Source organism: Cynara cardunculus, assembly GCF_001531365.2.
Source record: "Cynara cardunculus var. scolymus isolate 2C chromosome LG 16, CcrdV1, whole genome shotgun sequence".
In the NCBI taxonomy this organism is placed as follows: Eukaryota; Viridiplantae; Streptophyta; class Magnoliopsida; order Asterales; family Asteraceae; genus Cynara; species Cynara cardunculus.
Window position 1 is genome coordinate 15,704,132 of NC_037543.1, and position 16,603 is coordinate 15,720,734.

The 16,603-nt window shown below is 34.0% G+C and overlaps 1 protein-coding gene and 1 long non-coding RNA gene across 2 annotated transcripts; one reads left to right on the forward strand and one right to left on the reverse strand.

The window, feature by feature from the left end:
• Positions 1–212: 212 nt before the first annotated feature.
• Positions 213–1,985, forward strand: LOC112529485 (anthocyanidin 3-O-glucosyltransferase 2-like). Its single transcript, XM_025140785.1, has 2 exons — positions 213–1,092; positions 1,279–1,985. Exons 1-2 carry the CDS (start codon positions 217–219, stop codon positions 1,855–1,857), a joined length of 1,455 nt encoding a protein of 484 aa, XP_024996553.1. The 5' UTR covers positions 213–216; the 3' UTR covers positions 1,858–1,985.
• Positions 1,986–6,665: 4,680 nt separating this feature from the next.
• Positions 6,666–12,751, reverse strand: LOC112499622. The gene is made up of 3 exons (XR_003067245.1): positions 12,682–12,751; positions 12,464–12,597; positions 6,666–6,913 (listed from the first exon to the last, which is right to left on the reverse strand). It is a non-coding gene; the product is annotated as an uncharacterized LOC112499622 (long non-coding RNA).
• Positions 12,752–16,603: the final 3,852 nt, after the last annotated feature.

A 16,603-nucleotide genomic window follows, 5' to 3' on the forward strand; every position in this document is an offset into this window, starting at 1 on the left:
CATTTAAATTAACAATTCAACATCAATTTCCTTGGTCATCAAGTGTTCTTGTTATGCAAGTAAATCATTAAAATATCTACAAGATACAAAGTGCTTCCAGCAAATGAAATGACATCATCAACTCAATCATTGTCATATATATATATATATATATATACACCCCCGCCCCAATTAAGAACATAAACATAACACAATTAAGCTTCAAATCATCCATCCATGGCGAATAGTAGAGTTCCAGAGCTCGTATTCATCCCTGCCCCAGGGGTTGGTCATATCATGTCCACCATCGAAATGGCAAAACTACTCGTGAATCGCGATCAAACCATCGCCATAACCGTTCTTCTCATTCACCCTCCTTATTCTTCCTCGGTTCTCACCACCTACATCCGATCGTTGTCTACGAACCCTATCGAACGCATACGATTCATCAAACTCCCTCCAGATCAAGAAGCCGCATCGAAGCTCGACCTCAAAGCTCCCTTCACTTCCTTTTATGGATTCATCAACAGTCACCGCAGTTACGTCAGGAATGTTGTCATCGACATGATGAGTCTACCGGGTTCTGGTCGGATCGCTGGGTTCGTCGTCGATATATTGTGTACCGGGATGATAGATGTGGCCAATGAGTTCGGTATTCCGACCTACGCGTTCTTCACTTCGAATGCTGCTTTTCTTGGCTTTAAGCTTTATATTGACACCCTTTTGAGGGATCATAAGCAAGAAGACATTATTGAGTGGAGCAAATCCGATGGCGAGTTTCGGATTCCGAGCTTCATCAAGCCAGTGCCGATGATGGCTTATCCTGTGGTGTACCAGACTCGAGACGGGTTGGACTTTCTTACTATTTCTATTCAGAAATTTAGAGAGGTTAAAGCGATCATGGTTAATACGTTCTTGGAGTTGGAAACCCATGCAATGGAGTCTTTTTCTTCGTATGCTGACTTCCCGCCAGTGTACGCGGTGGGACCCGTGCTCAATCTCGACGGTGTTGCCGGAAAAGCCGAGGATAAAGATGTCATTCGTTGGTTGGATGGTCAACCGCCTTCCTCGGTCGTGTTCTTGTGCTTTGGGAGTATGGGAAGTTTTGAGGAGGTACTATAACGTATAAATTAATTGCTTAAACGGAAATGACTTTTATCAGATATGTTCTCGTAATGTTCTGTTACGTGAACATACCTGATGAAGCCATTTCCTTTATAAGCATCTACAAGTGGTTCTGATTTATTACTACCCTGTTAAGGTAGTAAGATAAATAATGGAATACAACTTATCTTACAGGTCCAACTAAAGGAGATAGCGTACGCTTTAGAGCGAAGCGGCAATCGTTTCGTGTGGTCCTTACGCCGCCCTCCTCCATCGGAGCAATCATTTAAAGCCCTCCCAGACGATTACGACGATCCAAGATCAATATTACCAGATGGGTTCCTAGAGCGAACCAATGGGTTTGGGAGAGTGATCGGATGGGCACCACAAGTGGCATTGTTGGCTCACGAAGCCGTGGGAGGGTTTGTGTCCCACTGTGGGTGGAACTCGATGTTGGAGAGTTTGTGGTTTGGCGTACCGACGGGCACATGGCCGATGTACACTGAGCAACAGATGAATGCATTTGAGATGGTGGTGGAGTTGGGATTGGCGGTGGATATTAAACTGGGTTATAAGGATAATGTGTTTCATCGGGAGGGTGATACGGTGGTTGTGAAGGCGGAGGAGATAGAGAGCGGGATAAGGCGGTTGATGGCGGATGAGGAGGTGAGAGCAAAAGTAAAAAGGATGAGCAAAATGAGCCGGGTAACGGTGGTTGAAGGTGGTTCATCGTACGCATCAGTTGGCCGTCTCATTCAAGATTTCGTGGCATGAAGGATTGACGACATGGTTGTTCAAAAGATTAATCGATCTGCATTCAAGCTAGTCAAGAGAAAGATGGTTAAGAATAAAAAGACAAGGCTATTTAGAGCATCCAAGAAACACTTGAAAAAGTAAAAAAAGAAAAAGAAAACTGTAATATTATTTTTATGTGATTTAATAATATTTATCCTCTTTAATTAAGATTCTATAAATGAATTTTATGGTATATAAATCCAGATAATATCCACATTCACATCATACAAAAGCAATTGCACATATTCAAGTGTGAGCATAATGGCTTCATAATCCATTGTTTGAGCTGTAACACCAAACATTAAATTGAACAGGTTTCCTCACTGTCATATCCTACAATTTAACAAGTAGCAAACCAAACCAATTTGTTAAGAGCCTGAATTTGAATTTGAGATTTATGGGGGGCAATACTAACAAAGGATACATAGGATAGGAACACTAAGGGGCCGTTTACTAAACGTTTAAGTGTTTTCCAAATAAATTTCCATATCAAATGAACATAACAAGGGCCAAGAATCTTACCGGGTAAGAGGAATGAGAAGGATGGAGAGTCTTACCCGGTAAGTGAAGATTATGACTCTTACCCCGATAAATTGTTGCATTCAATACGTTACTAAGCTTATGTGCAATAATAACACATAACATGCATATCACATCTAGTTATGAAGCATTAGGAAGAGAAACATACTTCAAATATTCGTGGTTGGTGAAAACGGAGATGGTATAGGAAGAGATGGTGATGCCATTGATTGGTGAAACCCAACATACCAAATCCCTCCAATTCCAAATCCTTAAACGAAATCCATAAAGATTCAAAGAGGGAGAATGAAATCATTACCTTGAATCGAGAATGGTGGAGGCGTCGATAAAGGAGAATGGTATATGGATATTCTCTCGGATTTTTACTTTTTCTTCTCTTCAATTCTTCATTTTCTCTGGAAATTTACGCATGGAGATACTTCAAATTTTTTAGCTCGGTTATTGCAAAGCCCTTATCTCCTCCGATAATGATCTTGGAGAGAGTTTGTAGACTTTTCAACTCACTAGTCCCTAAGGGCATCTTGTTCAAAAGCGGAATATCTCTAATGTCAAAAATGTTGGAATTTTTTTCAAAATTAAGTAAATAGGTTCAAGTGTTTTGGGTTGCCGTTCAAAAAAAAAAAAGTGTTTTGGGTTGAGTCTAGGAAGAAGAGAAAATTTGGATTTGGTGGGTTTCACCTTATCCCATATAGGTGAAAGAGTGGAACAAAAGTGGGTATATAAGTGGAACAATTTTTTATATATTAATTTAATATGTATTGAAAATGGTGGGAGGTCCACATAATCATAATTATATATGAAATGGTTCATATAACACTTGTATGCATTGTGAACCATTGTCATGGTTCAATTGGTGGTTAGCAATAGTTGATACAAAAGCACCTGTTTGAACAGTCGCGACGCTTTGAAACGTCACAAAGATAACTATTGGGGCTGTTTGAATGTTGCGACGGTTCAAACCGTCGCGAAGTTCATGACAGTTTAGAGGGCTGTCACTTGTACCTATATATACCTACTTATAAACACCAAAAATGATCTTCTTTTCATATACCAAATTAACCTAAAAGTATTTTGCTATAAATTCATACTTTTAGACTTCTTGAAATCCTTGATTACTCAATAGTCCGATCGGGATTATCACCACTTGTGCGGTGTTGATAATCAATCTACATACGTTGCTTCATTGTATCTTGACAAACATTTCGCCATAACCAAAGCACATACGGTGGGGGCAAAATTGCTTTAAGGATGGAGAGTTTAGTCGCCTTGAAAGCAATAAGTAGATTTAATTTTACTCATTTTATACCTCTAGTTTAGAACCCCGAAAATAACAAAAAAGGCGCAAATTTTTAAGTTTTAAGAAGCTCTTCAGCAAGCCCGTTAAACTTTTACACTCAAAAGTGATCAATGTCTGTAAATTATAAAGATTGCAGACATATTCCGGTAAATGTGTGATTCTAGTTCGAGGTAAGTTAAGATATCGCAAGTGCTTCAAACTCCCAACAGACTTTGGTACCTTTCTTATCTAGAGATAACTCAAAGATGAGACCCTTAATAATGGTAACTCATGAAGTAAGTCAGCCAGAACCTTATTAGATAAGTAGAATATTTGCAAACTTACTTTCATCGCAACAAACATTGCTAAGAATGTTCTCAAATTCTTAGCTCTTTCAACTCTCTTGAACTTCTTGTAAACAATATATCGCTCATAAACAAATGACATATGACGATACTTTTCCAAAACATCTTCCTTTACATCCTTCTCCATCTCATCATCTAACCTCAAGAAAAAATCTCCAGTAACGGATGTGGCCACGTCATTCATCGCGTCATGCATCACAAATAGTGAGTCATCATTAGGTGCTTGTTGGTTGAACAGAATGCGAAATCCCAAACTTAATTTTTATATATATTTAGTATTCATAATTACGTTAACTTTTTCATACAAACAATATAGGTATATATATACAAAAGAATACAACAGGGGTGACCCTTCATCAAACGTTGCAACCTTTGAGAAGATAACTGCTAACTTTCAACTGTTTCTTTAACCACCATAATGGAACCAAAACAGTCTAGCTTATATACTTTAACATTCCCCCTATAAGCTACACTAAGAAAACACCAAGTTTTTCTTTTAAACGTATGAAGCTTCCAAGTTGTAGTGCTTTTGTAAAGATATCTGCGATTTGATCTTTTGTTCCACATAAGTCCACCTCCACATCACCATTGCTCACTAATTCACGGATGAAATGAAACTTAATGCGAATATGCTTACTCTTACCGTGAAACACCGGGTTTTTGGCCAAGGCAATGGCAGACACAGACTTATTATCACAATATATCTTTGTTCCAGATTCTTGAGGAATACGTAGTTCTTTTAGAATGGCCCTTAGTCATAGAACTTGACAACCAGCCATAGAAAGAGATATATATTCTAATTTTGCAGATGATAAGGCAACCACCTTTTGCTATCCTCAATGCTTCCTCTGTAATCACTGTCACTATAACCAACTAACTTTGGGTTGTCTCACTTAGAGTAAATGATGCCATGAATGAGGGTCCTTTGATAAAACGTAGAATATGCTTCCCTGCTTCCCAGTGACTTTTCTTCGGAGACTCCATATAGTGACTAACTAGACTAACTGGGAAGGTGATATCGGGCCTAGATGCAGTTAAGTACATTAAGCTCCCAACTAAACTTCGATAAATTCTGGGATCAATATTTTCTTCGATGCATTCTTTAGATGGTTTTAGTCCAAACTCCATAGAAGTTGAAGTAGGAGAAGCATTATCTAAATTGAACATGGTAAGTATCTCTTTTGCATCTTTTTGTTGTGAGATAACAATCATACCTTCTTTTTGCTCTATTTCAATACCTAAAAAATAATGCAACAAACCCATGTCTGTCATTTCAAACTCGAGTTTCATGGAATCTTTAAACGAGTCAACCATTTCATGAGAGTTGCTAGTGAATACCAAGTAGTCAACATATAGGCACACGATCAACAAATTCTCTTTGTATCTCTTAATGAAGAGAGTATGTTCAAATGTGCATTTCCTAAAACCATTCTTTTGAAAGTAACTGTCAATTCGGCTGAACCAGGCACGAGGTGCCTATTTCAAACCGTATAGAGCCTTTTTTAGATGACATACCTTCTTTTCTTCGCCTTTACGTATCCAATTAGTTGATCAATATAGACATCTTCCCTCAAGTAGCCGTTCAAAAATGCAGATTTGACGTCCATTTGATGGACCCACAATTGTTCTGGGTTGTTAAAGCAAGAACTAAACGTATAGTTTCGAGTCTAATTACTGGAGCAAATACCTCATGATAATCCACTCCAAATTTCTGCTTGTATCCCTTTACTACTAACCTGGCTTTAAATTTATCAACCTCGCCCTTTTCATTTAATTTCGTCTTATACACCCACTTCACTCCTATTGGTTTTGCAGTTCTTTGGTGGATCAACAAGATCCCAAGTCCCATATTCTTTGTGATGCTTCTAATCTCTTCGTCCATAGCGTCTCTCCATCTCTTCTCTTTGTAAGCTTTATCACATGATATAGGATCTGCATTTGCAAAGATAACAAAATCTGCAACTTCATCAAAATCCAAGCATTGGGTGTTGTTATATATACTCTCCAGACTTCTCATTTTCAATGGAGGAGAATCTGGTGAAGATGATGAACTAGAGTTGGTTGGACTTGAATTATTATTAGAAGGAATATTAGTGGTAGGCCTAGTTGCATCAAGTTCCTCATTGGAATCATTGTCATTTTGAGAGATACTTCCTATTTCAATAGTGCCTGAAATTCTTTCATTTTCACCAAAGTCCTCCCATGTCCTCTTGAAATATCACATCTCTACTTCGATGAAGTCTTTGAGCTTCATGAAACCTCTTTCACAAATTAAATAAAGACCTCCAATTGCCTCAAGGGAATATGTGTAACCTAACCTTAAGAAGCAAGGAGTACCTAAGAATTTCAAAATCGCGTTCAGTTATTTAAAACATAAACTACTTCCAAATGAGTTGATAAGAAGCAGAGAATCTAGCAGTAACATAGCTCGGGAGTCACTACAAAGTACAACTTTCAACTTAATTTTTTCTTCATTTGGTAACAATTGATAGCATGCATCCGTGCAAAATCAGGAAGATTTGGGAACTCTAGATCCACATGGATACTAATTAAAATAATGGGTGAAAACAATAAATAACTCAAACCACCATGCCTATTGAGGAGGAAGCATTAGTGAACAGTATAAAAATGTGACTGAACATTTTTCATGTTCTTTGACAACCACTTGTTCTATTACATTCTGCCTCTCTCCCACATCGACAAGGCAACTATTGGTAACATCAGTTTATACACCACAGTTTATCTTTACAAGCCGGGTGATCGGGTGAGACGTCTGCCACGTTCCACGTAACACGTCCCACGTGACACGTTCCATGTAAAAATAATGTACAAGCATTGCGACTTACTCGGTCACCTTGTAACATTAAAAATAAAAAAAAAATAGTTTTTAGTTCATGCATATTTTGTTCTAGTGGATATTAAGTGTCTAGTTTATCAATTCTTCTATTTTATTATAATAGTTATAAACGGGTTAGTGAAGGTCAATTTTTTTTCATATGGACATCATTTGCTATGTTATGCACCAGTACAAGGACCTAATGATCACATTACATCCCTTACTGGCTTTTGTTGTTGGATTGAATTCTTTAAGATTTTTCTGTGTTATAAAATTATGTAAAAAGATTGTGAATTGCCCGGTCACCTTTTAAAACTAAATTAATTTCTTTCTTTTTATTTAATTTATGCATATTTAGTTTTAGTGGATAAGTTTCTAGTATATTAATTCTTTCAGTGGAGGTCAATTGCTTTAATGTTTCGCTTTGCCAGTTGTATCCTAAGTTTAAATTAGTGTCTATTGTCTAGTATATTTTTAGCAAAAGTGGTTATTCCATATGAACACATGATATGTTTATGCACTGTTACAATTAGTGAAAGGAAAGTTGCTTATTTTGGTCAAGAGTTTTACATTTATAAAGCAATATCCTAACGATGACATGCCTTACTAGCTTATGTTGTTTGATTGCATTCTTGAAGATAAGAGGGTTGAGCCAACTAGGCACCTACTAGCCCTTGTTCGTCTAAGCATAGACTAGTAATTCGATATATCATTATTTTGGTACAATTACTTTCCTAAATGACAACTTTCATTGTTCCAATTTTACTATTGTTCATAAACAATTGCATTGTTTACCTCCTAGGTGAGAAAATCCTACCAATGAACATAAGTTGAGAAGATCCTATTGATGAACATAAATTGATTAATCACTAGTTACATTTTTTAAACACTAAATTCAACAATGAGTTGCTAATCTAAGCAGTGGTAGATGCTTAAGACCAAGACGCAAGCTTAAGCAGCCCTGAGTGGGCATTTTTCGACTCAGGTTTTCCAAATCTGAAAGATAACTCGCAAGAATAAGAAAGTGATTATTAATTAGAAGGTGGCAACTTAAAGTTTCAATTACTTAAAGAGATACAATATCATTACAGGTTAAAATTAAATATCTGTACTTATGTAAAGCTGAATTAAGCATGTCATTATACGAACTCGATCTCAACAAGACAGTTTTATTTCCATGTACAAGTTTAAATGCGAAGAGTTAAGAGTGTTGTATGACACCACCACAATATTACAAGAATATAACTATTTCTAGATCTTAGCTATATAAAACCCCACATTACCCATAGTCCCATATATATCTTAATGCACCTTTATCAACAAAAAAATCCTAATACCCCGACCTTAGATGAAATAGAGAGCCTACACATCAATATCATGGTCACAGAGGCAATTATCTACCCTTAACTATTTAAAGGTTTATATTTGATAGATTACCCAAGATAACAAAAATTCTCTATATTGTTGCTTCTATCATCACCCGATACGAAATATTCCCAACTATGTTGCACCAAAAAATTAAGGCACAAATCCTATTATCCTATATAAAAGGGAGCTGCAAATCAATGATGAACGCACGATAACTTTTCTATGTTTGGTAACATTTGATAGCTCGCATCTTTGCAAAATCATAAAGATTTGGGAACTCTAGCTAGATCCATGTTGACACTAATTAATCCATGGATGAAAATGATAAATAACTCAACCATCATGTCTAGTATTAACTAACAGTAGAAAACATGTGTGATTGTTAACAATTTTCAGGTAATTTGACAACCATTTGTTCTGTTACATTCAGCCTCCATCCCACATCGACAAGTCAACTATTGGTAACAGCATTTTATATATCAATGCTTATCTTTGCATGCCAAGTGATCGGGTGAGACGTGTCTGCCACATTCCACGTCCCACGTTACACGTTCCACGTAAAAAAATTATGTAACACGATTGCGACTTGCCCGGTCACTTTTTAACATTAAGTTAAAGAGTTAATTACAGTCTTGGTCCCTGTGGTTTACGCTTTCCTCGTTTTAGTCCCTATTTTGCATTAATTACAGATTTGGTAACTGCGTTATGCATTTTGTTGCAGCTTTGGTCCCTATGGTTTCAATCCGTTAAGTGAGATAAAAAGACCAAAATGCCCCTCACTTAAAAAATTAAATATAATTTATATTATATTATACACACACAGGGAGCCCTTCCCCCACCATAACAGCCAGCCACCGCTGCTTCTCCTTCCACCTTGATCACCGCCGTGAATGTGATAGAACCAGAAGCCACAACCAACTCCTTCCTGCACCTCCAATCGACCACAAATCTTCGTGCCCCCATCTCCACCACAACCTCTCCAACCAGCCACCACCTTCAAACTCAGCCCCTGTTTCTGCATCATCCTTTTGTTGTGCCCCTGCAACACCGCGTTTTCTTTCTCCTTCTCCGGGTCTATTGTTGCTTAAAACATAACCAAACAGATGGTGAATGTGACGAGTGGAGGCCGGAGATGGTGAAGGAGGCAGGCAGAGCCCGGAGATGGTGAAGGAGTGGGCAAAGGCCGGAGAAGGTGAATGGGGTGGGGGGATGGCGGAGTTGGTGAAAGGGGTGGGAGGAAGCCTGAGATGGTGACAGGCACTCCGGCAGTAGGCGAGGGGTCGCTGGTTGTTGTGGAGGGAAGTGGAAGGGGGTAGTCTATATTATTTACATATATAATATGAGTTTTTTAATGGAAAATGATGGGAAAATGTAAAAAAGATCAAAATGCCCCTCACTTCACAAACTTGTTTAACAGGCATTTGACGAAGGGACCAAAACTGCAATTAATGCATAATAGGGACGAAAATGGAGGAAAGTTAAAACCACAGAAACCAAAACTGTACTTCACTCTTAAATTAATTTCTTTTCTTTTATATAATTTATGCATAGTTCACTTTAGTGGGTATTACAAGTGTCTAGTATATTAATCCTTTCATCCTACTGTAATAGTTATAAAAGGGTTAGTGAAGGATAATTGAGTTTCTTTTTGCCAGTTGTATCCTAAGTTTAGAAAATAATTTTTTAGCAAGGTGGTGTTTCCATATGAACTACACATGATTTTTTTTATGCACTGGTACAATTAGTGAAAGGAAGTTGCTTATTTTGATTAAGAGTTTTACATTTATAAAGCAATATCCCAATGATGACATGCCTTGCTACCTTATGTTTTTTTATTGCATTCTTTTAAGATTTTCCAGTGTTGCAAAAAGGGTCAAGCAGAGCCAGGAATGAGCCACCTACTAGCTCTTAATCATCTAAGCAGAGACTAAAAATTCGATAAATCTAATTTGGTACAACTACTTTTCTAAATGATAACTTTCATTGTTCCAATTATACAATTACTCATAAAGAACTGCATTGTTTACCTCCTAGTTGAGAAAATCCTATTGATGAACACAAGATGAAAAAAACCCATTGATGAATATAAGTTGAAAAAAGTTGACAAATCGCTAGTCATATTTTTTAAACACTAAATTCAACAATGAGCTGCTAATCTGAGCAGTGAGAGATGCTTAACCCTAGGTGGCTCATTAAGCACCCCTGACTAATCAAGTGGTAGAGCGGCGCTTAAAACCAAGACGCATGCTTAAGCAGACCAGAGCAGGGATTTTTAGACTTGAGATTTTCCAAATTTCAAGAGTATTCACTAGGATACGGAAGTGACTATTAATTGGAAGGCGGCACCTTAGCGCTTCAATTACTTAAAGAAAATGAAAAGAGATACAATAGCAGTATAGGTTAAATTTAGTCATTTGTGCTTATGTAAAACTGAATTAAGCATGTCATCATGGGAAGTTGGTTTGAATAAGACGGTTTTATTTCATGTACAATTTCAAATGTTGAGAGTTAAATATGTTGTGGCCACCACAAAATTACAAGAACAGAACTATTCTAGATCTTAGCTCTATACATTAAAATAATCCCTTAAGGCACAGATGCTATTATCACATGGAGACTAACCTATGAAAGAAAAGGACTAGAAAATCAATAATGATCACATGATAATTATTCTACATTACGTCACATAATAAAGTAAGGAAGTCACCAATAGGCTAAGACGCATATTTGCAAAATAAAGAAGATCGAGGAAATTAAAAGAATTATATAAAAAATTGCAACTTGTGTGGTCACTGTTTAACAGTAAACTAATTTCTTTTCTTTTATCTAATTTATGCATAAATGGATATCACAAATGGCTAGTACATGGATTATGTTTTCCTATTATACAAGTTATAAAATGATTGGTGAAGGCCAATCATTTCCCTACATGTTGGGAATTATATTTTTAAGCAACTAGAGTTTTCCATATGAATATCATATGATTTTTTATGCACCGGTACAATCAGTAAAAGAAAGGTGCTCATTTTGGCCAAGAGTTTTACATTTATGAAACAATGTCCTAATGATGGACTGTGTTACTAGTTTTTGATTGGATTCTTGAAGAATTTCAAGTGTTAGGGGAGCGGTGGAGAAGTAGAGGGTGGGTCGGAGGAGGGTTAGACCCTATGATGGATAGCTAGATATCGGTGCCCTAGATTGCAAGGGGGGTCTATGCGAGGAAGTGTTGTGGTTCACCTACTAGCTGTTTTGTTTAACTCATCTTCGTCTTTAGTTACTTTGGTGGTTTTTTACCTGCCCGTTGTCTTTTTTTTTCAACTCTTCCAAACTATTTTTCTCTCTTTTACTCTTTTCTTCTTCTCAACCCGTTCTTTCAAACTTCTGTAAAAAACTTGGAACCTTTATTTTTTCGCTAAACCCTTTTTCTCAAAACATTTTTACGAGAAGGGATCTTCACAGAAATAACCTCTCTACTCCCAAAGCTAGAAGTAAGGTATGCATACATCCTACCCTCCCCAGACCCTACTCCATGTGGGGGTCCCTGGGTTTGGTTTAGTTTGGTTCGGTTTTAGGCCGTCAAGTGACCTAAAAGAGCCTTGGTAAATGCTATGGGTTGTAAATAGTACACTACCATAATAGGATAGAGGCAGGCACATTCTCACCAAAGATATGCATTTCTTTTTCCTTACCTCACCACAATTTCCTATTCTTGAAGTGTGTTAAATTGATATGCTTTATCTACCTCCTGACCAATTTTCTCTCATATTCATATAGGTGACGTCAAGTTTCACTCAAATCTTTAAATCTTTTGCTTGAAACATGTTGACTTTGCTCCCTTATGATTCATCACAGAAGTACTTTTGCATGTTGATTTGTATTCAGTCACGTCATATGCACTTGATTGTAGTATAAACTTCCTAACAAAAGTTCAATCCAATTTAGATAATCATTTAAAGATGAATGAGCTACTGGTTCAAGAAGGGAATTGTACTCCAAGAACTAATACTTCTTTTTTCAACTTCCAAATTGTCATGTACTCCAAGCTTTTTGTGCAAAAATATTTTGATAACTACATCAAACTCCATAATAAATACCAGAATTGAAACATAATGACGATAAATTTACCAGCAACAACATCCATATCAATTTCCTATTAGAAAATTACTAGGTTCACATCAAAATGCAAAATGCAAAATGCACCTTTTTCTTTCAAGGAGTGGAGGTTAAAGCCATGAAAATCATGATTTCCAGATTCAAACAACAAGTTGCATCTTCCAGCACTGATACTGCAATCTTACAGTTTCCCTCTTGGCATTTTCCCGAGATTAGGAAGACTGCATTAAATTGAATAGAATCAAATTAAATTAAAATTGTAACAGTATACAGGAAAGCAGTAGGGTGCAAATCGGAAAACTCACCGGATTCCGATCAAAACTGTGACTTCACCGGCGTAAGCATTTGGAAACCAGCAAATTGCTAATAAACCTGGAGGCGTATCGAACCAGGGGCCCGGAGGCAAACCCCTGATTAGTGATTACCGTTTTTTAATCTTATTGTTAAAATAATAAATCATTTATTGTAAATATTGAATATATATAAATACCACATTTAATTTTGGCAAATTGCACATAAATCCGATCAATTTTGAATTTTATTCTTATTTTTTAATCAATTTCTAAAATAATCTTTATTTAATCAATTAAGCATATTGATGATTTTTAATTACTCGATAACATGTTGATTTTATTAATATAATGATATCTCCTTTTGATAATTTTGATTCTACAAAGATCGTAAAGTTATTCGTGTAATGTAACGAGATACATCTCGATCTTAAAGTTTCGTTTTATTATTTTGTTAATATAATACGATTTTATGTGTTTTTAAAAAAACGATAATATTTTTTTTATTTTTAAATAAAATATAAATTTAAAGATATCATAAAAAAATTATATATATATATCGATATTATTATTATATTAACTATTTAAAAATTCTCGTATTTTAATGTAATTTATTTAATAAAAAAATTTATAATTTAATTTAAATTTTAATTAAGTATTTTGTTAAAATCAATGATTATTCTAATTATATTTTAGATTTATTATATTTTATATATATATATAGGGCCTTATTTTGAGAACCGTAGAACTTGTGAAATTGGTGAGATCGAGTATAAACCACAAATTGTATTAGATTAATTGGTAAATTAGTAATTTTGACAATTTTGACTAAAATTTAAATAAAGATTATTATGGATATTTTATAAATTCTCTATCTTAACAAGACAATTTTACAGAAAATAACTAAGTCTTACCGGTAACCTAACACACTATGAACACCAGATAACTTAACAAGTACCACCAAATAACTCATTTGTAATCACAAGTGAATACATACAAAACACCAAAACCAAAAAAATCAACAGATCACTAAAAACACTTGATAAGGGTTTTGATGCACATCGTGAACAAAACAACAATCAAGTTTTAACACTCGTCAAACATACTCGGTGAACCCAAAACTAAAAATCTATATATATATATATATATATGTGTGTGTGTGTGTGTAGAGAGAGAGAGAGGGGTAGGTAGGTGATAGATAGAGAGCGATTACGATACGTTTTCTATCAATAAACATAAATAAATTTCGGTTTTCATCTTACATAAATAATAAAGTATGTTACATTTGTTGTAACCCAATTTAAAATAATAAATGTTTTTATTAATAGTGTAGATGGATTTGTAGATAGATATTGGATAAATTGAATAAAAAATTTAAATTATTCAATATTTAACTTATTTTAAATATAACAACAAGACTTTTTAATAGTGAAATTTAAAAATAAAATATGTATTATATAATTTTAGTTAAAATTGTCATTAATTAATTAATATAATAAAGGGTATAAAATGAAAAATGAAATGTTAAGAAAGACGAAAATGGAAAAAGACAAACCATATGGAAAAAATTGTAATTTAATCTATGATGGAATAAAATAAAAAAAAGGAAAAAGATAAAAAAAAAAATTGAATAACCTTTTAAAGTAGAATTAGTAAGATGGACCAAAAGTGAAACAAAATAACAACTACATTGACCAGAATTGTAATTAATTTAAAAAAGATACCGAACTTGATAATGAGTGACAACCACAAAGACCAAAATGTATCTTATTCTTCTTTTTCAATTAACATATTATATTATTTTAAATTTTTTTTAACTATTTTGTTTGTTATTAATATATTAGATTATTAATATTAGTTTTAATTATATTATAAAATATTGTACTTACTAATTTTTCAAGATGTATTTTTGTCAAGTTTACATTATTATTAGTTAGTTTTTATCAAGCATTATCTATTCATCAGCTAGTTTATCAACTACAGTTAGCTTATTAGTATCAATTAACTTATCATTAGTTTGTCAAACATAGTTTAACAGATTTTATTTAACGGTCATTAAAGGAAATGATCAAACCTATAAGTTTTTGTAAAACACAATGGTCATTTTGTATTTTCAAAACCGTAGAAACTAAAAGTGATATAATCGACAAACCATGTCAATTAAATTTGTAGTTTACTATATTATATATTTGTTAAAATTGTCATAAATTGCGTTTTGAAATCTTATGGTACGTTTGGTTTGCCAGAATGGAATGAAATTTGAGAGATTTGGATTTAAAATCTATTTCAATCTCGTGTTTGGTTTGCCGGATTGTCAGGATTTGAAATCCCATAACTAATGGATTTGAAAATCCTTCGGAAATGGGCGGGATTTAAAATCCAAATCCAATCGGATTTCATAAAACAGTTACTGCCCTAATTTCAACCACCTCGCTTCCCCACCACATACCGCATCTCCTCTTCATGCCGCTCTCTTTGGTGCTCCCCTCGATGTTCGTGCTCTGCTCCTCCTATCCTAACATCTTTGAGTCAAAGGCATTTTGGTTATTTTACCTTTTCTTTAAAAATATAAAAAATACATAATTTCTATATTTTTATATATTAAAATCTATATGTATATACACACACACACACAAAACCACAGCATCCTCATCTGGAAGAAGTGTCTCCCGCCTGCGATACTCCTCTGGTAATCTTTTCCTCCCTCATCTATGTCCTCCTTACACCATCAATCTTGTTTGTAGTCACTCTTCCTCACGAGCTACCTCACCGTCTCCCTCTTCCCCATGTATTATTGACCTCCGTTGTCCGTCCCCTATCGCCAGCGACCTCTCTCCACCATCTTCGGCCCCTTCGCATTCTCTGGGTCCCAAAACAGATCATCTCATAATGTTATTTAAAGAAAACCTGATTTATAAGTTTTTCATAATTAAAAGAACCAGGTTTATATATAATATTATAACATCATTATAAAATATATTTACCTATTTCTTTAAAATAAAATTGGTTTTTCTTAAACCAATTTAAAAAAAATGTTATGTAGATATATGATAATCTTTAGTTTTTCTTATTTTAACCTAATTATATTTTGTTTTCTAGAAGTTTATACTCTTTTAACAAAAAAAATATATTTTTAAATTTGATTATTTTAATCCTAAATAACTCAAAATAAGGTTTTTTTAAACTTGTAATATACATACATTATAATGTATACTAGAAGGGTATCTGTGCAATACAACTAGATAAATTTCCATTTTAATGTTTAGTTTTGAGAAAATGATAATATTTTTATTTTTTAATGAAATATAAATTTGAATATATCATAAAATTTTGAAAAAATAAAAATCAATATTAGTATCAAATTAACTATTTAATAGTTCTCGTTATTTTGGTGTAACTTCTTTAGTTCAACTTTTTTTATTATAATTTAATTTAGATTCAATAACAAAGTAATTTATTTTTGGTTTGATAATATATTTTTTTATAAAAATAATAATTAAACATTCTGTCAAAACTCAATGATTATCTTAATTATATTTTAGATTTTCTATATTTAAAAAAAATGTTATCCTCTATTAGATTATGTATATGCAGTTAGTTACACAAATTTAAAAAATATAGTTTTTGTACTTACGCAAAATTACTTATAATCTTAAATTTTAAATAATATGCATCAATAAACAATAATTCATGCATAAAAATGATTTTTAAGAGTTTTTGTCAAATATTTTATAATATAACTAGAATGGTACTCGCACAATGCAGCGAGATACATCTTAATTTAGTTGTTTTATTTTATTATGTTTCCGTCGATGTTATAATACGATTTTATGTGGTACTGAAAAAACGATAATGTATTTATTTTTTGAATAAAATATAAATTTGAATCTATTGTAAATTTTTGAAAAGAAAAATATCGATATCAGTATTAAATTAA

Excerpts from the sequence above, each read along its gene's own strand:
- LOC112529485 (XM_025140785.1), top strand. The coding sequence starts at position 217 with ATGGCGAATAGTAGAGTTCCAGAGCTCGTATTCATCCCTGCCCCAGGG. Across the intron at positions 1,093-1,278 it reads GTATGGGAAGTTTTGAGGAG|GTCCAACTAAAGGAGATAGC; the intron begins GTACTATAACGT and ends CTTATCTTACAG.